The following is a 26,537-nucleotide window of genomic DNA, read 5'->3' on the forward strand; positions in this document are numbered from 1 at the left end:
CCTTTGGGGAAAAAATTCATTTTCTTAAGTTTGTTGATGTTTTGTTACTTTTCGCTTCAGGAAAGCTATTTTAAAGCTAGGAGTATTTTGTTTTAATGGAGTGTTGCAAAACTGTATCGCACTTTTAAAATGGAGCATTCATTTTTTTCATGTCAGTTTAATAGTGTAAAGTAAATGAAAACATTTTTTTCCGTGGAGAAATTGCATTGATTTTTATTCCGTGGGGCTGACATAGTGTTTTAAAGTACTTTTTATTGTATTTTTCTGTCAGAAAAGTAACCTTTGTGGACTGGTAGTATTTACCGGCAATTGCTGCTGCTGGTCTTCTCTGAGAAAAAGGTACCACTTTTACCTTTCCATGGAAAAGTCTACCAGTCCCACAGTTGGTCTTTCAGCCACAAAAAGAAAAAAAATAATCAAATTAAGCAACCTTTTTCACTACAGCAGGCTAAGGTTTCCTGTTGTGTCAGAATGCTGTGCTCATCACTGGGGAAGCAGTTGTTGCCATTAGCAACATGGTTGACCCTTTTTTTCCTGTCAAAAAGAAACAGAAAAACCAAGCACGTATCCATTTCTCCTAAAATTTCTTTGAATAGAAGTAGTTTTCTGGGTCTGGCTCAGGGTTTAATTCATGCTACTGATCCATCTTGTAAAGTAGTTTCTGGTAAAATAAAGCGGGGTTCCTCTTTTCATGAAGAGATTTAGGATTCTGAATCTTAACTGGAAGTTGCATGGATGGATACAGGATTTCTTCTTCAGATTCCTGATTCAGACACAGAGGACAGCACAGTTTTTTATTCTCCCTGTGGGGTTTCTCTTTCTCTGTGACTAGGGCTGGAATGTGTCAGTGTTTTCAGTGGGAGAACTGTGAGATTTCTCAGTCCCTCAGTAAATATTATGAGTTGTTACAGAAGGATTTTCTAGAACGTACACCCATTCCTCCTGTTCTGTCAGCTTTAGAGGGTGTGTGTCTTACTGCCTGCATTTTCCTGATAATCAGCCAGCTATCTCTAAAAAGGCAGAAGGGATGTATAAAGGTCCTCAGTCAGCCAGCCATCTCTAAAAAGGCAGAAGGGATGTATAAAGGTCCTCCCTCTTGATTTTTTTATAAACTATTCCCAAACCCAATCCAGCAGTTATAGCTTTAGCTGATCACATTAAGCACTTAGTTAATTCCAGTCCTACTTTCTGGTAAGGATGGGAAAATTATTGATAGGTATATGAAAAAAGTGTACACTTCCGTAATTTTGATTTTCAGAATTTTGAATTGTCAGGCTCATATGTTACACTCTGTTCTGACAAACTATGAAAGTATGAGGAATGCTTTATTTGCAGTTTATAATTGTGAGGAAAAATCTGCTTTAAATAACTTAGTTTCTCCTATTGCACAGGTCACTACTCATGACTTACAGTGTGTGAATGACACTGCTGATACTTCTTCCAGAACTAGGCCCAATGGTACTGTTTTGAGGTTTGCATAGCTGCATTCTCAGAACCTCCAAGATGATGTTAAAAATTGAATGTCAGAGTATCCCTTGGATAGAGATTTAGTGTTTGGCTCCTCTGCTGCAGAAAGTGTGATGAAAGGGTCAGGCTGATCCAAGGGATCTCTAAGATTTTTAAGCCCTCCTTTTCCAAATTCTCCTAGGGACATTTTAATCTCCTAATCCAGTTTTGGCAAAAATAAATAAATAAATAAATAAATAAAACAGTCGCAACAAAATTGAGGTTGATGTTTAAGAAGAAATGGCAAGGGGGTTCCAAAATGCAGTCTTGAACCTCCCAATACCAAGGACAGTCCAAAACGTCTAAATGACTATTCAAGAGACCTTGCAACACCCTTCCCACCCTAGTGACTTTTTTTCTTCCAGAAATTCTGAATCTTCATTTTTCTCTTTGGCAACAGATCACTTCAGATAAATGGATTCTGAAAATCATTCATCGGGGTTACAGATTGCAATGGGAGGAAATTCCTCCTTTCCAGAGATCATTCCTCATCTTGCAGATCAGACTCTTTAGTTTCCACCTGTTCTTCCTCTCATGCTCTCCCAAGGAAGGATAGCACCAGTTCTTCCTTCCAAATTGGGGAAGGGTTTGTATTCAAAGATATTCTAGTGCCAAGGAAAGAAAAGATTTGGAGACCCAATTCAAAATGTTGTCACTTCACAACCTGTTATCTCTCCTTCCTTGTTCTACTTTCCTGGTAACACTAGACTTAAAAGATGCTTATCATTGCATCCCTAACCACCCAGACTTCAGATGTTTCCTACAGCTTTGTGTGTCTGGTTCACATTATCTGTATTTTGCTTTAACTTTTGGACTATCCATTGCACAAAGTATGTTCACAAAGTGTCTAGCTCATTGCAGGTACAGAATATCCACATCCATCCATATTTAGATTACCCAATAGAGTGTTTTTCAAAGTGTCAAGATCTCTCTTTTGGGAGAGAGATCTTTTACACAAGCTGGGATTGCAAGAGAACACTTAAAAATCTTTCTTGACTCCCTCACACAGGACTGTGTTCTTGGGATGCAACTAGACACCTCCGTTCAAAGAGCTTTCTTCCACATGAAAAAGTAGATCTTTATTTAGATCTATTTCTAAGTTATTCCCCTCAGACTTTGGTCACCGCAAGGGAACTTCAGTCACTCTGAGGGAATACCTCAGGATTTTGGGTCTCATGGCATCTATGATTCTTATGGTACCCCTGGCAAGGCTCCACATGAGAAATATACAGTGGTATCTAAAATCACATTGGTCCCAGCATCAACATCTTTTATCTTTTCAAATCCTAATGCTGGGATTTATCTTTTGGTGGAGACAACAGACATTCTTAAATCCAGGTCTCCCCTTCTCCCTCCCTGCTCCAAAATAGTCAGTCATCAGAGATGCTTCAGACGTTACTTGAGGAACAGTTTTATGAGGTCATCTAAATATGGAAGGATGCATACCACTGTAAAAACATGTCTCCTGTAATTTGTGTGTATATTGATCATGTCTAAATAACTAAATGTGTCTGTAATTTTTCTTTGTGGAGCTTTTCTCCCCGGGCCTCTGCTGAAAAGGGCCTTTTCGGCTCAGTCAGACACCCCCGGTTAACAAATGTAAAATAATAATAAGTAAAGTGGATATCCTGTAGCCTGCAATGAGCTATAACTAGAGCTAGAAACTTTATGAACATACTTTGTGCAATCGATAGTCCAATTGTTAAAGCAAACAAAGCTCCTCATTAGCACTCTTCAAGAAAAATCTTGATGATTGGATGGGAAATAGGAAATTCACCCCGTTGATCAGCTCTGTGGCTCTGCTCGACAGTGGCACAGGAAAATAATTTTCTTGGGTGGCAAAAGCCAGGGTACCTTTTTGGCTGGCCTTAGATAGGCCCCAGGGCCGATAGCCAAGTACCTACCTATGAACCTATGAAAAAAAGTTCGGGGGGTGTGGGACACCAAGGAAATATGCAAGCAAGTAAACATCAAGGAGATGCTTGCCCCGATTAAGTCACTCAACTCTTTGAACCGTCTTTTGTCTCTGGGACGCCTTCAAGTGGTTACAGACAGTAAAACAGACATGAGGTCCGTCAACAAGCGGGGGGGGGGGGACCAGGACATATACCCTTTTCAGACTAGCCATTTTAGCTTGAGATATAGCTTCACAGCACAATCTCAGTCTACAGGCATCCTACATTCCATCAGAGCAAAATCGTGTAGCAGACAAGCTGGGCAGGACCAGGGCAGACCTCATGAATGGAAACTAGATCGGGGGTGATCCATTTATAGAGAGTTCAAGTAGACCTCTTGTCCCCTCTTTGAACAATCAACTGGCAAAATTCTGCTCCAGGACTCCATGCAAGAAGAACTGCAGACAGATGCCTTTCCTTTTTCTTGGACAAGATTGTTCCTGTATGTTTTTCCACTCTTTCAACTACTCTCCAGGGTACTTCTGAGGATTCAGAATGATCCCCCCCAAGATTTCTGGTGACTTTCTTCTGGCCCGGGTATCTGTGGTTCTCCCTTCCTTTGGAAATGACCAGAGGCAATTGTCACAAGCTTCCTCACAGACTGGATATACTCACACAAAAACAGGGGGTATCTGATGCATCCCAACATCTATCATCCCAAATGTAGTTATCTATGGTAATCTATCTCTACAGCTAAGGCTACTGCAGCAGTGATTATTTGAACATCTACTGTTAATGCCTGGATGATAGGTCTTAATTCCTTTTAGGAACCTGCTTACTTAGGATGTGCAGCAGGTACTAATGGAGGCTTTGTCAGCCATTGATGAGGGTCTCTACTTTTCTGAAGTACAAGCAAACACAGGAGGTTTATGGCTGACAAGTTTGCAGATGACTGCAAACTAGGGTGCCATAGTCGAAAACACATCTGACACAGATATCAAGTTAAACGCCAAGAAATGCATAGTCATACCCTTTGGGGAGCACAGAAGAAGTCATCATGATTGAGTACAATGCCCCATTCGGAATGTATCTGACCCAACACCTGCAGCAGCTGGAAAGGCCCCGGATTACTTCAATGTCACTGCTTGACAGAGGCACAGCAAAATAATAGGCATAGTTTTCTTCAAACTAAAAATGCCCTTGGTCAGATAGCCTAGTATGAACCTATGAACCTATGAACCTAAGGCAAGTAAGCCATTACTACAAAATGATATATTATTAAATGGAAAAGGTTTTCTAGTTGTTGCCAGCAACGTAACCAGCACCCATTCAGGGCTAGTGGTCCTCCGGTTATACAATATTTATGTAAGTTACTATCCTATGGTCTTTCTTACTTGTCTATCAAGGTTTATTTGTCAGCCATTTCAGCATGTCTCCCTAGGATCCTCCTCTTTCCTAGGGTCATAGGTGTGTAGTAGGCTAATGATCCTGGAGCCTTTACAAGCCTAGCCCATAGAAGTGCCCTGGCATCGTGCCGCCTGACGTTAGTTCCCAGTGCCTCTATCAAGTAGAGCCACTGGAGTGATTCCCCGGGTAAACTTTCTATTTCCCATCCACTCATCAATATTTCTCTTGAAGAGGGCCAGTGAGGTGTTCTGCTTGACATGTATGGGAAGTCTATTCCAGTGCATGGGCAGTCTCTGGGTTATGAAACTGTCCCTTCAGCATGTTCTGTTGACTGTGGTAATGAGGTTGAGGTCTCTGAAGCATGTGGTGTGGACGGATTGGGATTTCTTTAGATGTAGCATTTCTAACAGAGCTGGGTCAGACATGGCTTTGCAAGTCAAGCAGACACCACTTCTTAGTAGACGATATGAGACAAAGAATAGCTGGAGTTTTTTGTGTGTGTCCATGTAGGATGTGTCTTTAAGGCCCAGGATCCTTTTTGTGAGGTACTTTTGTGACCTTTCCAGCTGTTGCATGTGTCTAGTGAGGTACATGCCAAGTGGGGCATTGTACTCGATGACTGGCCTAATGAGGAAAGAGTAGAGAGAGATTATGACCTCTTTCTTCCTAGATGCAAAACCCTTGACAGTGAGATGTACCACATTGGACTTTCTGACCACAGTGGCAATGTGGTGGTCGAAGGAGAGGTTGCTGTCAACCTGTGTCCCCAGATTTCTTACAACGCTTTCAGTGTTCAGTGGGCTCCCATCAATGTGTTAATTAGTGGGAACTGAGTTTTTCCCAAAGGGGATGATGATGCATTTTTGGAATTATGCTTAAGGCCATGGTTTTGACACCAGTCATTGGTCTCAGTGAGGCCTTTCTGTAGGATGTCTACATCACTTGGGAGTTAATAATGGCTCCCAGCTTGCAGTCGTCTGTGAACTTAGTCAGCCAGAGTCCCTCCATGTTGGCTAGGACGTCTGAGAAGTAGATGCCAAGCAGGAGAGGACCCAGGACTGATCTCTGTGGGACTCCACTCGTGACTGGTTGGCAGTGTGACTTGGAGTCCACTACTTTCACACTGTGGGTTTTATTTGTGAGCCAATTTGCAAGTGACCTAGTGATATACGAGTTGATGCCTAGTTTGGTAAGTTTATCAATAATTCCTGAGTGGGGAATGGTATCAAAGGTCTTGGCCAGATTGAGGTAGGCTGTATGAACTGCCTTGCCATCATCCACAGCTCTGTTAACTGACTCAAAGAAGTCAACCAGGTTGAGCAAGCATGATCTACCCTTCACAAAACCAAACTGTGTGGGATCCAGAGTTTGGAGATTCCCTAGATCCTTGTTAATTAGGTCCATGGTGAAGCGCTCCATAGCCTTACATATCAGATACATCAGGCTAATGGGACGATAATTCCCAAGGTCTGTAGTTGCTCCCCCTTTATGGAGAGGGATGACTGTAGCAGTGCACCATTTGGTAGGGAAAAAGCCTGAAGTGAGGCTGTGATTGAACAGAGCATACCGATGTGGTGCCAGTTCACTTTGTAGTTCATGTAGAACACATCCAGGGATATTATCAGGTCCCATAGAAGCTGTGTTCTTGGCCATGGACAATGCAGCTTCAACCAGTGCAGCAGTAATGTGATTGGTCCTTTAGAGTGAAAGAGAGGGGTAATGCTGGCACTGAATCTGTCGTCGAGATTCCTGATATCACTACAGAAGGCTTTGTGGTTGTTTTTAGTGTGTGATGCAATTCTGCCTTCATAGCTGGCTTTAGAGGTTTTGATGAGGGATCTCAACTTTTTGTTGAGGCTAATAAGGGAGTTTTTCCAGTCTTGGGACTTCACCTAAAACAGTTTCTTCCTTCTGTTTTAGAGTATATTAATGGCAGGGGACCACCAAATTGGCTTCTTTTTTTTTTTTTTTTTTTGGAGGAGAGCATCTTGGTTCTGTTGGGTATGGCTAATTCCATACATATATGTACGTGATTGTACAGTGTATTGGTGTATGATTCTGCAGTCATGCATCTATTTTCTACTGACATGGGTGCTGTGAAGTTAGCCACCTCTATTTTAGGAGCCCAAAGTCAGTTTTGCAGAAGTTTTTCATGGTGGTTACCTTTATGGGGGGTATGGGTGAGATGTGGATTTCCATGGTGATTAGTTTGTGGTCGGATCTAACCAGGGAGGAACTGACTACTGGTGTAGAGCAACGGTTGCCCATGTCAGTAATAAGCAGGTCAGGGATACTGCTTCCTCTAGTGGGGATAAGAATGAGCTGGTCTAGGGCACTGGAACTGACGAATTCCAGGAAGCTTTGGGCCAGTCTATTGTGCATAAGTAGTTTTCCCATTTGATGGAGGGGTAATTGAAGTCACCTAGAATGAGAGTGTTGTTTTGGACCCTAATAGATTCCAGGGTGCTTAGGAACATGGACAGAGTTTTGGCACATGGTCGGGGACCTATAGCAGGCTATGATCTGAAATGCTGTCTTACCCAATGTTGGTTGTACCTAAAATATGTGCGTTATGCTGGGCTACTAGTCTGGAGGTGTGCATATCCTTTATGAATATGGAGACACCACCACCTTTGGAGCTTCTGTCCATGTTCTGGTGTCGAAACATGTGGAGTAAGTTATAGCCTGGTAGCGCAGGGGTACTTTCTGCTGCTTTAGACCACGTCTCTGTTAAAGCACAAATTTTCTCCATTTTGAGGAGTGCTTCGAGCAAGTGCATCTTGATATTTAGACTACTACCGCTGAGCAGCATGACTCTCAGATTGCATTTATTTATAGCTGTTATGGTGGTAATTTGGTCTTTGGAAAATCGCCTAAAAAAGGCACTATAGGAGTGGCAAGAGCTTTAGCCAGGGATTACAGATGCAGGCCATCTCTGACAAAGCATCGAGGTCTGTCAGTCATGTCATCCCAAGCAGACAGATACTGGATCCCCTTAGAATGACACCAGAAACTTATTCAATTGCTGAAGTCAATCATTTTCTGCTTGTCCTGCGGTATCATTCTGGGCAAAGGTAGGATGCTGCTCAGGGCTAGGGTCATACCTGCCTGGGCCACATAATCTGAGAGCTCTTCCATGTCTCTTTCCATGTAGTCTAGGGAGGTGCATCTCAGGTCATTCACATCCACATGGACAGTGACAGAGTCATACTTGTACTTGTTGTGGAGTGACCTGAGTGCATGTGTTATGTGTCGGATTCTGGCACCTGATAGACAGCTGACTGTTACCTTCTCCTTATTCAACCTAGTCAGTGGGACATCAGTGGTCCTCACCATCAAGTCACCTATGACTAGTGTACTGGGTAAGCTGTTTTGCTTTAGGGGCTTAGGTTGAGGGGCACACTGTGTAGGTGAGCTATGTGTCTTGTGGTTTGTGCTGTGTTGTGGTGGTCAAGTGCATTTCTGCCTTGGAGGTCTCTGCTGTTTGGGTAGATTTCTATTGAGAGTGTGTGGTTTGTGTTTTTATGTGTGAGCTGCGATGGTGGTTGTTCTGGAGAGCTATGTGGTATAGTGCAGGTGTTGACCTTCCCCTCCTGACCAGCTATTCCAGTCTTGGCTTGAGAGTGCATGGCTTCCAATTTTGATATATAAATGCTTCTCTCACAAGTCTGAGTGTTGCGAGGTAAGGGTTGTCTGTGTACATGAGGTAGTTGCTACACCGCCTCAGAATGCCCAAGTTCACCAAGTTAATAGGAGAAAGCACAGGGAACTGACCTTTAGACATGCCAGGAGGGATGGTCATTACTACTAAGTAATGGAACTGTTTCCTTATATATTCCTTTTACAAGAAAAATGTCACTCAATGTGTCTGAGTCTGTACAAAGCACTGCCAAACACTTGAGGGGAAACTGATATGTAGACCCTGAAAATTTAAGGATGAAGTATTTAGGTAGATATTCTGAAGTAAGAAAGAAATCAAGCAGTATTTACTGAAAACAAAGAATTAGCTTGTCAAGAATGATGAAAAGAGGGGAGTCACATGAATGGCTACTGCCTGGCTACTGCTAATGCTGGTCTCAGCACAGCTTCATTCTGTTGGGATACATCACTTCTTTGCTTTGTCTCTCACCAGAAGCAAAATATTAGCACCAATCCCAAGAACAGAAGCAGGCCACAGCCTGTTTGGTGATCCGGTCTTGTTCCAGATGATGCAAGGTTCTGCAGGCTTGTAGCCTTTTTCTGGTAGATGCCTCGAATAGCAACCAGCCTCAAATAGTAACCAGACCAATCAGGTATGCAACTCTGCAACCAGAAAGTCAGTCAGGAATCAATGCACTCTGCTCCTAGTCTCACCAGGATCAAAATATAAAGCACAGATTCCAAGCTGTCACCTATAAAACAGTTATTAAGCTTTCTGGTGATCAGCAGTCTCTGGGAAATAATGTAACTGCACTTCTTCTCTCACCAGGAGAAAACAGAAGCACTAATCCCAAGATGACTACTGAGAGGCAGAATGTGAGCTCTCTTATAACTGGTGGTCTTGCAATAGATGCTTAAAGGTAAGATGAACAAAATGGTTTATCCTAAACACTGCAGTGTGCACTAGAGGAGTTAGATGTGAAAGTATGTAACTTAAGCTTTACCTGTCTAAAAAGTTTAGTTTTAGTGGAGAGTCACTATTTTTAAAACAGCAAGATAGACTGAAAGGGGGTGGTCGCTTTTGTATTCTGGTACTATGGAAAACACTAGGATGGTCAATAAATTTAAATAGTTGAACGGGAGTGATTTCACAAAATGATAATTTTGTGTTTACTCACACCAGCCAGTAAAAGCAGAGAGGAAATGAGATATACGGTCAAATTAACATAAGGGGCAGGCAACTAGAAAGACAGTGGTGCTTAAGAACACAACAGTAACTGGGTGTATGGTGGGAAACATTTCTGTCTGACTCACAAGAAACAGAGCTGTGGTCTCTTTTCAAGTTTTAATAGGCAGTTAAATACAGAATACAAATAAAACACAGTGTAAAAAAAATAAATCACAGTATATAAAATAGAAAAAGGCAATAATGTAATACAAAATACAACAAATAACAAGCAAACTAACCTTTCCACTCACAGCAAACTGTAGCAGAGTCTGGGTGAGCCTTTCCAGTGAAGCTCTGAAATGTTTTATTTTACCCCTTAAATACAAGGTTTAGTTCCTAGCTCCACCCCCTCAGTTCACAGATGATTAACCTTAAATGACCTGTTCTAACTTATGTGTGACTCCTTAACTGACCTGTTCTAATCTCTGTCGGACTCACAAGAGACAGAGCTGTGGTCTCCAAGTTTTAATATTCAGTTAAAAGCAAGTAAAAAATAGTGTAATGAAAACAAATCACAGTATACAAAATAGAAAAAGGAAATAAAGTAATACAAAATGCAACAAATAAAAAGCAAACTAACCTTTCACTCACAGCAAACTGTAGCAGAGTCTGGGTGAGCTTTTCCGGTAAAGCTCTTTCAATGCAGTCTCATGTCAAAATGTTCTTGAATGGGGTTTTTGCATAAGACATCTCAATGAAAATTGGTGGTACTTCATTAGGAACTTAATTTTGTGCTAGAGAACCTAACACTTGCTCCATTTAAACCAGCTAATCTGACTGACTTGAGGGTTTTAACATGGAAAACAGTTTTACTGATTGCCCTGAACTGGGCAAGCAGAGTATCTGAATTGCAAGTTCTTATGGTGAGTCAGTCCTATCTAATTTTCCGTAGGGACAGGGTTTCTTTGAGAACTAATCCTTCTTTTATGCCTAAAATGATATCCAAGTTTACTTTAAGCCAAACTATCCATCTCTAGGTCGTCTTTCCTGAACCTAAAAATGAGAGAGACAGGATACTCGATACTTTGGATGTCCACAGATAACTCAGTTACTATCTTGACAGAACTAAATCTTTCAGATCTTCCAACCAATTGTTCATTTCCTCAAAGGTAAGAAAAAGGGACAACCTGTGTCAAAGCAGACCATTTCCAAATGGCTATCTAAAGCTATTACCTTTTGCTATTCTGACCATAACAAAAGTATTCCAGGCAGGGAAAATGCAAACTCTACCAGGGCACTGGCCTCATCTATGTTTTTTTTTAAATGGTTAGCTTCTAGAAGTATTGCAGAAGCTGCTTCTTGGTCCTCTGTACATACTTTTACAAAGCACTATAAGCTTGGTTCCTTTGCAAGATCCAGGGCAAACTTTTCTATGACCATCCTTCATGGGCTCCTGGACCCTTCTCCTACTTCCCAAATGTAGTTAGCTGTGGTAATCTACCCCTACAGCTAAGGCTAGTGCAGCAGTGATTATTTGAACATCTACTATTATGGTAAGTTAAATCTTACACAACTGTACTTTCTTTCATGCTGCATCCCCCCTTCAAACGATGTGTACCTTCAACAAAACTCTTCTTCTCACCTCCTCTCCAAGATTCTGAGTGCATGGGAAAATGTGTTTGGCATGTAAAGCTTCGTTTCTACGACCATGTTATTACACAACAGGTGGAATGCTGGCAGTTTACAGTCAGTAAATGTCCTGTAAACTTTCTTTAATTCCTGTATGTGCATCTTCATACCTAGAACAATCATACTCAGGTTAACAAACAAACACAAATGTAAAGCAGCACATTACATGCCTGAATAATGTTCAGATTAACAAACAAACACAAATGTAAAGCAACACATTACATGCCTGAATAATGTTCAGATTAACAAACAAACACAAATGTAAAGCAGCACATTACATGCCTGAATAATGTTCAGATTAACAAACACACACAAATGTAAAGCAGCACATTACATGCCTGAATAATGTTCAGATTAACAAACAAACACAAATGTAAAGCAGCACATTACATGCCTGAATAATGTTCAGATTAACAAACAAACACAAATGTAAAGCAGCACATTACATGCCTGAATAATGTTCAGATTAACAAACAAACACAAATGTAAAGCAGCACATTACATGCCTGAATAATGTTCACATAAACAAACAAACACAAATGTAAAGCAGCACATTACATGCCTGAATAATGTTCAGATTAACAAACAAACACAAATGTAAAGCAGCACATTACATGCCTGAATAATGTTCAGATTAACAAACAAACACAAATGTAAAGCAGCACATTACATGCCTGAATAATGTTCAGATTAACAAACAAACACAAATGTAAAGCAGCACATTACATGCCTGAATAATGTTCAGATTAACAAACAAACACAAATGTAAAGCAGCACATTACATGCCTGAATAATGTTCAGATCAACAAACAAACACAAATGTAAAGCAGCACATTACATGCCTGAATAATGTTCAGATTAACAAACACAAATGTAAAGCAGCACATTACATGCCTGAATAATGTTCAGATTAACAAACAAACACAAATGTAAAGCAGCACATTACATGCCTGAATAATGTTCAGATTAACAAACAAACACAAATGTAAAGCAGCACATTACATGCCTGAATAATGTTCAGATTAACAAACAAACACAAATGTAAAGCAGCACATTACATGCCTGAATAATGTTCAGATCAACAAACAAACACAAATGTAAAGCAGCACATTACATGCCTGAATAATGTTCAGATTAACAAACAAACACAAATGTAAAGCAGCACATTACATGCCTGAATAATGTTCAGATTAACAAACAAACACAAATGTAAAGCAGCACATTACATGCCTGAATAATGTTCAGATTAACAAACAAACACAAATGTAAAGCAGCACATTACATGCCTGAATAATGTTCAGATTAACAAACAAACACAAATGTAAAGCAGCACATTACATGCCTGAATAATGTTCAGATTAACAAACAAACACAAATGTAAAGCAGCACATTACATGCCTGAATAATGTTCAGATTAACAAACACACACAAATGTAAAGCAGCACATTACATGCCTGAATAATGTTCAGATCAACAAACAAACACAAATGTAAAGCAGCACATTACATGCCTGAATAATGTTCAGATTAACAAACAAACACAAATGTAAAGCAGCACATTACATGCCTGAATAATGTTCAGATCAACAAACACACACAAATGTAAAGCAGCACATTACATGCCTGAATAATGTTCAGATTAACAAACACAAATGTAAAGCAGCACATTACATGCCTGAATAATGTTCAGATTAACAAACAAACACAAATGTAAAGCAGCACATTACATGCCTGAATAATGTTCAGATTAACAAACAAACACAAATGTAAAGCAGCACATTACATGCCTGAATAATGTTCAGATTAACAAACAAACACAAATGTAAAGCAGCACATTACATGCCTGAATAATGTTCAGATCAACAAACAAACACAAATGTAAAGCAGCACATTACATGCCTGAATAATGTTCAGATTAACAAACAAACACAAATGTAAAGCAGCACATTACATGCCTGAATAATGTTCAGATTAACAAACACAAATGTAAAGCAGCACATTACATGCCTGAATAATGTTCAGATTAACAAACAAACACAAATGTAAAGCAGCACATTACATGCCTGAATAATGTTCAGATCAACAAACAAACACAAATGTAAAGCAGCACATTACATGCCTGAATAATGTTCAGATTAACAAACAAACACAAATGTAAAGCAGCACATTACATGCCTGAATAATGTTCAGATCAACAAACAAACACAAATGTAAAGCAGCACATTACATGCCTGAATAATGTTCAGATTAACAAACAAACACAAATGTAAAGCAGCACATTACATGCCTGAATAATGTTCAGATTAACAAACAAACACAAATGTAAAGCAGCACATTACATGCCTGAATAATGTTCAGATTAACAAACACAAATGTAAAGCAGCACATTACATGCCTGAATAATGTTCAGATCAACAAACAAACACAAATGTAAAGCAGCACATTACATGCCTGAATAATGTTCAGATTAACAAACAAACACAAATGTAAAGCAGCACATTACATGCCTGAATAATGTTCAGATCAACAAACAAACACAAATGTAAAGCAGCACATTACATGCCTGAATAATGTTCAGATCAACAAACAAACACAAATGTAAAGCAGCACATTACATGCCTGAATAATGTTCAGATTAACAAACAAACACAAATGTAAAGCAGCACATTACATGCCTGAATAATGTTCAGATTAACAAACAAACACAAATGTAAAGCAGCACATTACATGCCTGAATAATGTTCAGATCAACAAACAAACACAAATGTAAAGCAGCACATTACATGCCTGAATAATGTTCAGATTAACAAACAAACACAAATGTAAAGCAGCACATTACATGCCTGAATAATGTTCAGATTAACAAACAAACACAAATGTAAAGCAGCACATTACATGCCTGAATAATGTTCAGATCAACAAACAAACACAAATGTAAAGCAGCACATTACATGCCTGAATAATGTTCAGATTAACAAACAAACACAAATGTAAAGCAGCACATTACATGCCTGAATAATGTTCAGATTAACAAACAAACACAAATGTAAAGCAGCACATTACATGCCTGAATAATGTTCAGATTAACAAACAAACACAAATGTAAAGCAGCACATTACATGCCTGAATAATGTTCAGATTAACAAACAAACACAAATGTAAAGCAGCACATTACATGTCTGAATAATGTTCAGATTAACAAACAAACACAAATGTAAAGCAGCACATTACATGCCTGAATAATGTTCAGATTAACAAACAAACACAAATGTAAAGCAGCACATTACATGCCTGAATAATGTTCAGATCAACAAACAAACACAAATGTAAAGCAGCACATTACATGCCTGAATAATGTTCAGATTAACAAACAAACACAAATGTAAAGCAGCACATTACATGCCTGAATAATGTTCAGATTAACAAACAAACACAAATGTAAAGCAGCACATTACATGCCTGAATAATGTTCAGATTAACAAACAAACACAAATGTAAAGCAGCACATTACATGCCTGAATAATGTTCAGATTAACAAACAAACACAAATGTAAAGCAGCACATTACATGCCTGAATAATGTTCAGATTAACAAACAAACACAAATGTAAAGCAGCACATTACATGCCTGAATAATGTTCAGATTAACAAACAAACACAAATGTAAAGCAACACATTACATGCCTGAATAATGTTCAGATCAACAAACAAACACAAATGTAAAGCAGCACATTACATGCCTGAATAATGTTCAGATTAACAAACAAACACAAATGTAAAGCAGCACATTACATGCCTGAATAATGTTCAGATTAACAAACAAACACAAATGTAAAGCAGCACATTACATGCCTGAATAATGTTCAGATTAACAAACAAACACAAATGTAAAGCAGCACATTACATGCCTGAATAATGTTCAGATTAACAAACAAACACAAATGTAAAGCAGCACATTACATGCCTGAATAATGTTCAGATCAACAAACACACACAAATGTAAAGCAGCACATTACATGCCTGAATAATGTTCAGATTAACAAACAAACACAAATGTAAAGCAGCACATTACATGCCTGAATAATGTTCAGATTAACAAACAAACACAAATGTAAAGCAGCACATTACATGCCTGAATAATGTTCAGATTAACAAACAAACACAAATGTAAAGCAGCACATTACATGCCTGAATAATGTTCAGATTAACAAACAAACACAAATGTAAAGCAGCACATTACATGCCTGAATAATGTTCAGATTAACAAACAAACACAAATGTAAAGCAGCACATTACATGCCTGAATAATGTTCAGATTAATAAACAAACACAAATGTAAAGCAGCACATTACATGCCTGAATAATGTTCAGATTAACAAACAAACACAAATGTAAAGCAGCACATTACATGCCTGAATAATGTTCAGATTAACAAACAAACACAAATGTAAAGCAGCACATTACATGCCTGAATAATGTTCAGATTAACAAACAAACACAAATGTAAAGCAGCACATTACATGCCTGAATAATGTTCAGATTAACAAACAAACACAAATGTAAAGCAGCACATTACATGCCTGAATAATGTTCAGATTAACAAACAAACACAAATGTAAAGCAGCACATTACATGCCTGAATAATGTTCAGATTAACAAACAAACACAAATGTAAAGCAGCACATTACATGCCTGAATAATGTTCAGATTAACAAACAAACACAAATGTAAAGCAGCACATTACATGCCTGAATAATGTTCAGATTAACAAACAAACACAAATGTAAAGCAGCACATTACATGCCTGAATAATGTTCAGATTAACAGACAAACACAAATGTAAAGCAGCACATTACATGCCTGAATAATGTTCAGATTAACAAACAAACACAAATGTAAAGCAGCACATTACATGCCTGAATAATGTTCAGATAAACAAACAAACACAAATGTAAAGCAGCACATTACATGCCTGAATAATGTTCAGATTAACAAACAAACACAAATGTAAAGCAGCACATTACATGCCTGAATAATGTTCAGATTAACAAACAAACACAAATGTAAAGCAGCACATTACATGCCTGAATAATGTTCAGATTAACAAACAAACACAAATGTAAAGCAGCACATTACATGCCTGAATAATGTTCAGATTAACAAACAAACACAAATGTAAAGCAGCACATTACATGCCTGAATAATGTTCAGATTAACAAACAAACACAAATGTAAAGTAGCACATTACATGCCTGAATAATGTTCAGATTAACAAACAAACACAAATGTAAAGCAGCACATTACATGCCTGAATAATGTTCAGATTAACAAACAAACACAAATGTAAAGCAGCACATTACATGCCTGAATAATGTTCAGATTAACAAACAAACACAAATGTAAAGCAGCACATTACATGCCTGAATAATGTTCAGATTAACAAACAAACACAAATGTAAAGCAGCACATTACATGCCTGAATAATGTTCAGATTAACAAACAAACACAAATGTAAAGCAGCACATTACATGCCTGAATAATGTTCAGATCAACAAACAAACACAAATGTAAAGCAGCACATTACATGCCTGAATAATGTTCAGATTAACAAACAAACACAAATGTAAAGCAGCACATTACATGCCTGAATAATGTTCAGATTAACAAACAAACACAAATGTAAAGCAGCACATTACATGCCTGAATAATGTTCAGATTAACAAACAAACACAAATGTAAAGCAGCACATTACATGCCTGAATAATGTTCAGATTAACAAACAAACACAAATGTAAAGCAGCACATTACATGCCTGAATAATGTTCAGATTAACAAACAAACACAAATGTAAAGCAGCACATTACATGCCTGAATAATGTTCAGATCAACAAACAAACACAAATGTAAAGCAGCACATTACATGCCTGAATAATGTTCAGATTAACAAACAAACACAAATGTAAAGCAACACATTACATGCCTGAATAATGTTCAGATTAACAAACAAACACAAATGTAAAGCACATTACATCCCTGAATAATGTTCAGATTAACAAACAAACACAAATGTAAAGCAGCACATTACATGCCTGAATAATGTTCAGATTAACAAACAAACACAAATGTAAAGCAGCACATTACATGCCTGAATAATGTTCAGATTAACAAACAAACACAAATGTAAAGCAGCACATTACATGCCTGAATAATGTTCAGATCAACAAACAAACACAAATGTAAAGCAGCACATTACATGCCTGAATAATGTTCAGATTAACAAACAAACACAAATGTAAAGCAGCACATTACATGCCTGAATAATGTTCAGATTAACAAACAAACACAAATGTAAAGCAGCACATTACATGCCTGAATAATGTTCAGATTAACAAACACAAATGTAAAGCAGCACATTACATGCCTGAATAATGTTCAGATTAACAAACACACACAAATGTAAAGCAGCACATTACATGCCTGAATAATGTTCAGATTAACAAACAAACACAAATGTAAAGCAGCACATTACATGCCTGAATAATGTTCAGATTAACAAACAAACACAAATGTAAAGCAGCACATTACATGCCTGAATAATGTTCAGATCAACAAACAAACACAAATGTAAAGCAGCACATTACATGCCTGAATAATGTTCAGATTAACAAACAAACACAAATGTAAAGCAGCACATTACATGCCTGAATAATGTTCAGATTAACAAACAAACACAAATGTAAAGCAGCACATTACATGCCTGAATAATGTTCAGATTAACAAACAAACACAAATGTAAAGCAGCACATTACATGCCTGAATAATGTTCAGATTAACAAACAAACACAAATGTAAAGCAGCACATTACATGCCTGAATAATGTTCAGATTAACAAACAAACACAAATGTAAAGCAGCACATTACATGCCTGAATAATGTTCAGATTAACAAACAAACACAAATGTAAAGCAGCATATTACATGCCTGAATAATGTTCAGATTAACAAACAAACACAAATGTAAAGCAGCACATTACATGCCTGAATAATGTTCAGATTAACAAACAAACACAAATGTAAAGCATCACATTACATGCCTGAATAATGTTCAGATTAACAAACAAACACAAATGTAAAGCAGCACATTACATGCCTGAATAATGTTCAGATTAACAAACAAACACAAATGTAAAGCAGCACATTACATGCCTGAATAATGTTCAGATTAACAAACAAACACAAATGTAAAGCAGCACATTACATGCCTGAATAATGTTCAGATTAACAAACAAACACAAATGTAAAGCAGCACATTACATGCCTGAATAATGTTCAGATCAACAAACAAACACAAATGTAAAGCAGCACATTACATGCCTGAATAATGTTCAGATTAACAAACAAACACAAATGTAAAGCAGCACATTACATGCCTGAATAATGTTCAGATTAACAAACAAACACAAATGTAAAGCAGCACATTACATGCCTGAATAATGTTCAGATCAACAAACAAACACAAATGTAAAGCAGCACATTACATGCCTGAATAATGTTCAGATTAACAAACAAACACAAATGTAAAGCAGCACATTACATGCCTGAATAATGTTCAGATTAACAAACAAACACAAATGTAAAGCAGCACATTACATGCCTGAATAATGTTCAGATTAACAAACAAACACAAATGTAAAGCAGCACATTACATGCCTGAATAATGTTCAGATTAACAAACAAACACAAATGTAAAGCAGCACATTACATGCCTGAATAATGTTCAGATTAACAAACACACACAAATGTAAAGCAGCACATTACATGCCTGAATAATGTTCAGATTAACAAACAAACACAAATGTAAAGCAGCACATTACATGCCTGAATAATGTTCAGATTAACAAACAAACACAAATGTAAAGCAGCACATTACATGCCTGAATAATGTTCAGATTAACAAACAAACACAAATGTAAAGCAGCACATTACATGCCTGAATAATGTTCAGATTAACAAACAAACACAAATGTAAAGCAGCACATTACATGCCTGAATAATGTTCAGATCAACAAACACAAATGTAAAGCAGCACATTACATGCCTGAATAATGTTCAGATTAACAAACAAACACAAATGTAAAGCAGCACATTACATGCCTGAATAATGTTCAGATTAACAAACAAACACAAATGTAAAGCAACACATTACATGCCTGAATAATGTTCAGATTAACAAACAAACACAAATGTAAAGCAGCACATTACATGCCTGAATAATGTTCAGATTAACAAACAAACACAAATGTAAAGCAGCACATTACATGCCTGAATAATGTTCAGATTAACAAACAAACACAAATGTAAAGCAGCACATTACATGCCTGAATAATGTTCAGATTAACAAACAAACACAAATGTAAAGCAGCACATTACATGCCTGAATAATGTTCAGATTAACAAACAAACACAAATGTAAAGCAGCACATTACATGCCTGAATAATGTTCAGATTAACAAACACAAATGTAAAGCAGCACATTACATGCCTGAATAATGTTCAGATTAACAAACAAACACAAATGTAAAGCAGCACATTACATGCCTGAATAATGTTCAGATTAACAAACACAAATGTAAAGCAGCACATTACATGCCTGAATAATGTTCAGATTAACAAACAAACACAAATGTAAAGCAGCACATTACATGCCTGAATAATGTTCAGATTAACAAACAAACACAAATGTAAAGCAGCACATTACATGCCTGAATAATGTTCAGATTAACAAACAAACACAAATGTAAAGCAGCACATTACATGCCTGAATAATGTTCAGATTAACAAACAAACACAAATGTAAAGCAGCACATTACATGCCTGAATAATGTTCAGATTAACAAACAAACACAACAGTAAAGCAGCACATTACATGCCTGAATAATATTCAGATTAACAAACAAACACAAATGTAAAGCAGCACATTACATGCCTGAATAATGTTCAGATTAACAAACAAACACAAATGTAAAGCCGCACATTACATGCCTGAATAATGTTCAGATTAACAAACAAACACAAATGTAAAGCAGCACATTACATGCCTGAATAATGTTCAGATTAACAAACAAACACAAATGTAAAGCAGCACATTACATGCCTGAATAATGTTCAGATTAACAAACAAACACAAATGTAAAGCAGCACATTACATGCCTGAATAATGTTCAGATTAATAAACAAACACAAATGTAAAGCAGCACATTACATGCCTGAATAATGTTCAGATTAACAAACAAACACAAATGTAAAGCAGCACATTACATGCCTGAATAATGTTCAGATCAACAAACAAACACAAATGTAAAGCAGCACATTACATGCCTGAATAATGTTCAGATTAACAAACAAACACAAATGTAAAGCAGCACATTACATGCCTGAATAATGTTCAGATTAACAAACAAACACAAATGTAAAGCAGCACATTACATGCCTGAATAATGTTCAGATTAACAAACAAACACAAATGTAAAGCAGCACATTACATGCCTGAATAATGTTCAGATTAACAAACAAACACAAATGTAAAGCAGCACATTACATGCCTGAATAATGTTCAGATTAACAGACAAACACAAATGTAAAGCAGCACATTACATGCCTGAATAATGTTCAGATTAACAAACAAACACAAATGTAAAGCAGCACATTACATGCCTGAATAATGTTCAGATTAACAAACAAACACAAATGTAAAGCAGCACATTACATGCCTGAATAATGTTCAGATTAACAAACAAACACAAATGTAAAGCAGCACATTACATGCCTGAATAATGTTCAGATCAACAAACAAACACAAATGTAAAGCAGCACATTACATGCCTGAATAATGTTCAGATTAACAAACAAACACAAATGTAAAGCAGCACATTACATGCCTGAATAATGTTCAGATTAACAAACAAACACAAATGTAAAGCAGCACATTACATGCCTGAATAATGTTCAGATTAACAAACAAACACAAATGTAAAGCAGCACATTACATGCCTGAATAATGTTCAGATTAACAAACAAACACAAATGTAAAGCAGCACATTACATGCCTGAATAATGTTCAGATTAACAAACAAACACAAATGTAAAGCAGCACATTACATGCCTGAATAATGTTCAGATTAACAAACACACACAAATGTAAAGCAGCACATTACATGCCTGAATAATGTTCAGATTAACAAACAAACACAAATGTAAAGCAGCACATTACATGCCTGAATAATGTTCAGATCAACAAACACACACAAATGTAAAGCAGCACATTACATGCCTGAATAATGTTCAGATTAACAAACAAACACAAATGTAAAGCAGCACATTACATGCCTGAATAATGTTCAGATTAACAAACAAACACAAATGTAAAGCAGCACATTACATGCCTGAATAATGTTCAGATTAACAAACAAACACAAATGTAAAGCAGCACATTACATGCCTGAATAATGTTCAGATTAACAAACAAACACAAATGTAAAGCAGCACATTACATGCCTGAATAATGTTCAGATTAACAAACAAACACAAATGTAAAGCAGCACATTACATGCCTGAATAATGTTCAGATTAACAAACACAAATGTAAAGCAGCACATTACATGCCTGAATAATGTTCAGATTAACAAACAAACACAAATGTAAAGCAGCACATTACATGCCTGAATAATGTTCAGATTAACAAACAAACACAAATGTAAAGCAGCACATTACATGCCTGAATAATGTTCAGATCAACAAACACACACAAATGTAAAGCAGCACATTACATGCCTGAATAATGTTCAGATTAACAAACAAACACAAATGTAAAGCAGCACATTACATGCCTGAATAATGTTCAGATTAACAAACAAACACAAATGTAAAGCAACACATTACATGCCTGAATAATGTTCAGATTAACAAACAAACACAAATGTAAAGCAGCACATTACATGCCTGAATAATGTTCAGATTAACAAACAAACACAAATGTAAAGCAGCACATTACATGCCTGAATAATGTTCAGATTAACAAACAAACACAAATGTAAAGCAGCACATTACATGCCTGAATAATGTTCAGATTAACAAACAAACACAAATGTAAAGCAGCACATTACATGCCTGAATAATGTTCAGATTAACAAACAAACACAAATGTAAAGCAGCACATTACATGCCTGAATAATGTTCAGATTAACAAACAAACACAAATGTAAAGCAGCACATTACATGCCTGAATAATGTTCAGATCAACAAACACAAATGTAAAGCAGCACATTACATGCCTGAATAATGTTCAGATTAACAAACAAACACAAATGTAAAGCAGCACATTACATGCCTGAATAATGTTCAGATCAACAAACAAACACAAATGTAAAGCAGCACATTACATGCCTGAATAATGTTCAGATTAACAAACAAACACAAATGTAAAGCAGCACATTACATGCCTGAATAATGTTCAGATTAACAAACAAACACAAATGTAAAGCAGCACATTACATGCCTGAATAATGTTCAGATCAACAAACAAACACAAATGTAAAGCAGCACATTACATGCCTGAATAATGCCAATCATAATTCATAAGACTTACTCTCATGATGCTACTCTATCTAACCTAAATATCCTTAATATAAAGTTCTCTCAAACATTTTGTGATAATATGGGTGCTAACACAATCAATATTTAATAGCATTATGTACCTCTAAATTGGAAAACAATAGTATTGTATTTGTAACTTAAGGAAAGCAAGCATCTGTCACTGCATTTTTCTAACTAAAAAAGTAAAACTACAAACAAAAACAAAAGGAGATGGATGACTCCCTTATAGTGTATTATTCTTCACTTAAATGTCTTTTACACTATCATATTCCATCCTAGACTACAAATAAACATTTTATATGGTTAGTCCCACATGCTGCAGTATGCAACTGTCCTACATAAATAAATAAATATCACCTTACAAATAAGTGTAACTGCTTGCACAAACTATGACTACATAACACACTGTTGTCACCTAACATACACTTAACAGGAACAGACTCAAGTCTATCAACAAACAGACTTGTTTCACAGCACACATCTATGCAAGTGCGGAATACCCCTCATAAGTTCAATGATTTCTACAGGGAGAGCACAAAAACAATTGTTTGCCCAATGCACAAGCCAAGTGTTAGCCTTTCTTTAACTTGAATTTCAATGTACACACATCCTTATTGAATTTACACAACCAAGTGGAACCTTTGGGCCTAACCAGCCATCCTGTACTACGAACTACATATTTAACAGAAGTCTCTTCTCATCTGAACCAAATCTCTTTCCCCATTCAGCCTTTGTTTCACCAGTCAGCAATATCAATATAGTACAGTTGTGTACACTTACCATAAATGTAGATGTTCTAGTGTCTTCACTGTTGCAGCCTTGACTTTTGGGTTATCCCTGCCAGGGTAGCCCTCGGCCGGCCTGAATACCAGAGACTTTGTATTTCTGCATCAGTGTCTGTCATTCGAGGACTCACGTCAGGTCGTCAGTAGTATAAAGGCAAGCATCCAATGCCATTACATCAGTTTTTCTTGCCCTAACCGGTCAGGAGCCCTCAAAATCGGAGGCCAGGCTCTGGTGGAAGAACCCCACCAGTGGAAAATAAGTACCAAAAGGTCCTAATGAAAAGAAAGGGGGGAAGGAGGAAGGGGGACCAGGACTGCAACAGTGAAGACACTCGAACATCTACATTTATGGTAAGTGTACATACTGTACTATGTTCTTCGTATTTCACTATTGCAGTCTTGACTTTTGGGTAGATTCCCAAAGCTGTGGAAAAGGGAGGAGGTAGTCAAGTAAGCTATGAGCTGGCTAGGATGCCCTGCAAGACTGCAGAGGCAAAACCTGCCCTGGACTTAAAAAAGAGAGGCAGGTGGTAGTGTCTGGTAAAGGTGTGAACAGATGTCTAGGTGGCAGCCTCCAGGATGTCCCTGGTGGGGAGTGCTCTGAGGAAAGCTGCAGAGGTGGAGGCTGCTCTGGTGGAGTGTGTCCTGATCCCCTTGGGGGAAGGCTTGCCATGTTGCTTGTAACAGAAATGGATACAGTGTGCAATCCATTTGGAGATGGTTTGCTTGGAGATGGCTTTGCCCTCTGCCCCTGAGACAAAGCTAAACAGCAATTGCTCAGATTTTCTGAAGGGTTTACTCCTGTCAAGATAATATCTGAGCTGTCTGTGCAAATCTAGAGACTGCAGAATTCTTTCACCCTTGTTTTAATGGTTAGGAAAGAAAGTGGGCAAGTGGATGGATTGGTTGAGGGCCAAACTGGATACCACCTTGGGCATGAAGGATGGATTATTCCTGAGGGATACCCTGTCCACATGGAAGATGATGAAGGGCTCTACAGCCATAAGTGCTTGCAGCTCAGATGCTCTTCTAGCCGAAGTGATGGCCAGAAGGAAGGATGTCTTCCAAGAGAGAAATTTTAGCTCTTCAGAGGAGGCGGCTTCGAAAGGAGGCAGGGCGAGCTTTTCCAGAACAAAATTAAGATCCCAAGCTTATGTGGCTGCCCTTCTGGGGGGCCTCAGGTTGTTAGCCCCTCTGAGGAACTGTTTGATCAGAGGGTGAGAAAAAAAAAGGCTGCTCTGTGGGAAAATGAGCTGAAATGGCAGTGGCATGGAATTTTATAGAGGAGAAAGAGAGCCCATTGTGTAGTAGTTTGGCTAAATAATCCAAAATGAGGGGGGTGTAGGGCTGCGCCAGGTATGACCCCTTAGCCTGGATCCAGGTGCAGAACCTTTTCCATTTATTTGCATAAGACTTTCTGGTGATAGGGTGTTTGACCTGTCGGATAACATCAAGGAACTGTTTGCTGAGCAAGGCAGATGGGTCAGGTATCAGGCTATGAGCCAAGCTGCCAAACTCAGTGTCTGCAGGTGGGGGTGCATGAAGGTTCGTTCCCTCTGGGTTAGGAGGTTGAAAATGTGAGGAAGATTCCATGGGGGCAGAGGAAAGAGGTTGCATACAAAGGGGTACCGGTGCTGTCTGGGCCAGTTTGTAGCAATGAGAAAGGTCCTTGTTTGTTCCTCCCTTATTCTGATCAGTGTCTTGGGAATGAGAGGTACGGGAGGAAAGGCAGAGACCGAGAGGTTTACCCAGGGGAAGGACAGGGCATCCACCTTCCATGCCCTGCCGTAAGGCTCCCTGGTGCAGAATTTGCTGAGCTGATGGTTGGTGTGGGAGGCAAAGAGGTCGACCTCTGGGGCTCCTCATCTATGAGTTATAAGTAAGAAGGTGCCTCTGTTGAGCTGCCACTCGTGGGGGTCCAGACGTTTTCTGTTTAAACTGTCTGCTAGGGAGTTCAGCGAGCCTGGGAGGTATTGTGCTAAAAGGTGAAGATTCATGGAAGAAGCTGTGAACCGAAGGGCCATGGCCAGCCTGCACAGCGGGTAGGAGTGGGTCCCTCCCTGTTTGTTAATGTACTACATCACTATGGTGTTGTCTGTTTTGATCAAGAGAACCCCTGGAGAGAGGAGGGGTTTGAAAGCTATCAAGGCCTGCTGCACAGCCATCATTTCTTTTAGACTGATGTGCAGGGGCAGTTGCTGGGGGTTCAATTTGCCCTGTATGCACCTGCTGTCCAGATGTGCACCCCATGCATAATCTGATGCATCTGTGGTGAGGGTCTGGGTGGAGAAGGGCTGCCCCTGGTTGTGGGTGCAGGCTGTTACCGACCAAAGAAATTCTTTCTTCAGGCAAGGAATAATAGGTAGGAGGGTTTCCAGGTCGTGAGAGTGTTGACAGCAGAGGCTCTTTAGGTACCATTGAAGTTTCCTCATATGCAGTCTGGCATATGGAATAAGGAGAATGCAAGAGGCCATGAACCCCAGAACTTGCAGGATTTTCCTTGCGGAAAGCTGGGGCCTGGTGGCCAGTTGAGAGAAGTAGGCTGTCAGGAAACTGCTTCTCTGGTATTATGAATGTCATCTGGGATGCTGTGTCCAGACTTGCTCCCAGGAAGGTTATTCTTTTGGTGGGTACCAGTTTGGATTTCTTTTTGTTGATTGTGTACCCTAGGGAGGCTAGTAGGTCCTTTACAAATGCCAGGTCTTGTAGCAGCTTTTCCTGGCTGTCTGCCTGAATAAGGCAGTTGTCTAAGTAGGGGTAAATTTGAATATTTCTTTGTCTGCAAAAAGCAATGGCTGG

At 38.3% G+C, this 26,537-nt stretch overlaps 1 protein-coding gene across 1 annotated transcript in view; it reads right to left on the minus strand.

Annotated features, from left to right (window-relative positions):
- Nucleotides 1-466: 466 nt before the first annotated feature.
- LOC122814900 (KRAB domain-containing protein 4-like) overlaps nucleotides 467-26,537 on the minus strand; it is a 94,851-nt gene continuing 68,780 nt past the window's right edge. Inside the window, exon 4 of the mRNA XM_044087165.1 lies at nucleotides 467-534. Coding sequence (XP_043943100.1) covers nucleotides 467-534 — 68 coding nt within the window. The remainder of the gene's footprint in view (nucleotides 535-26,537) is intronic.

Source organism: Protopterus annectens, chromosome 11.part0 (genome assembly GCF_019279795.1).
Source record: "Protopterus annectens isolate FY-2018-M chromosome 11.part0, PAN1.0, whole genome shotgun sequence".
Lineage (NCBI taxonomy): Eukaryota > Metazoa > Chordata > Ceratodontiformes > Protopteridae > Protopterus > Protopterus annectens.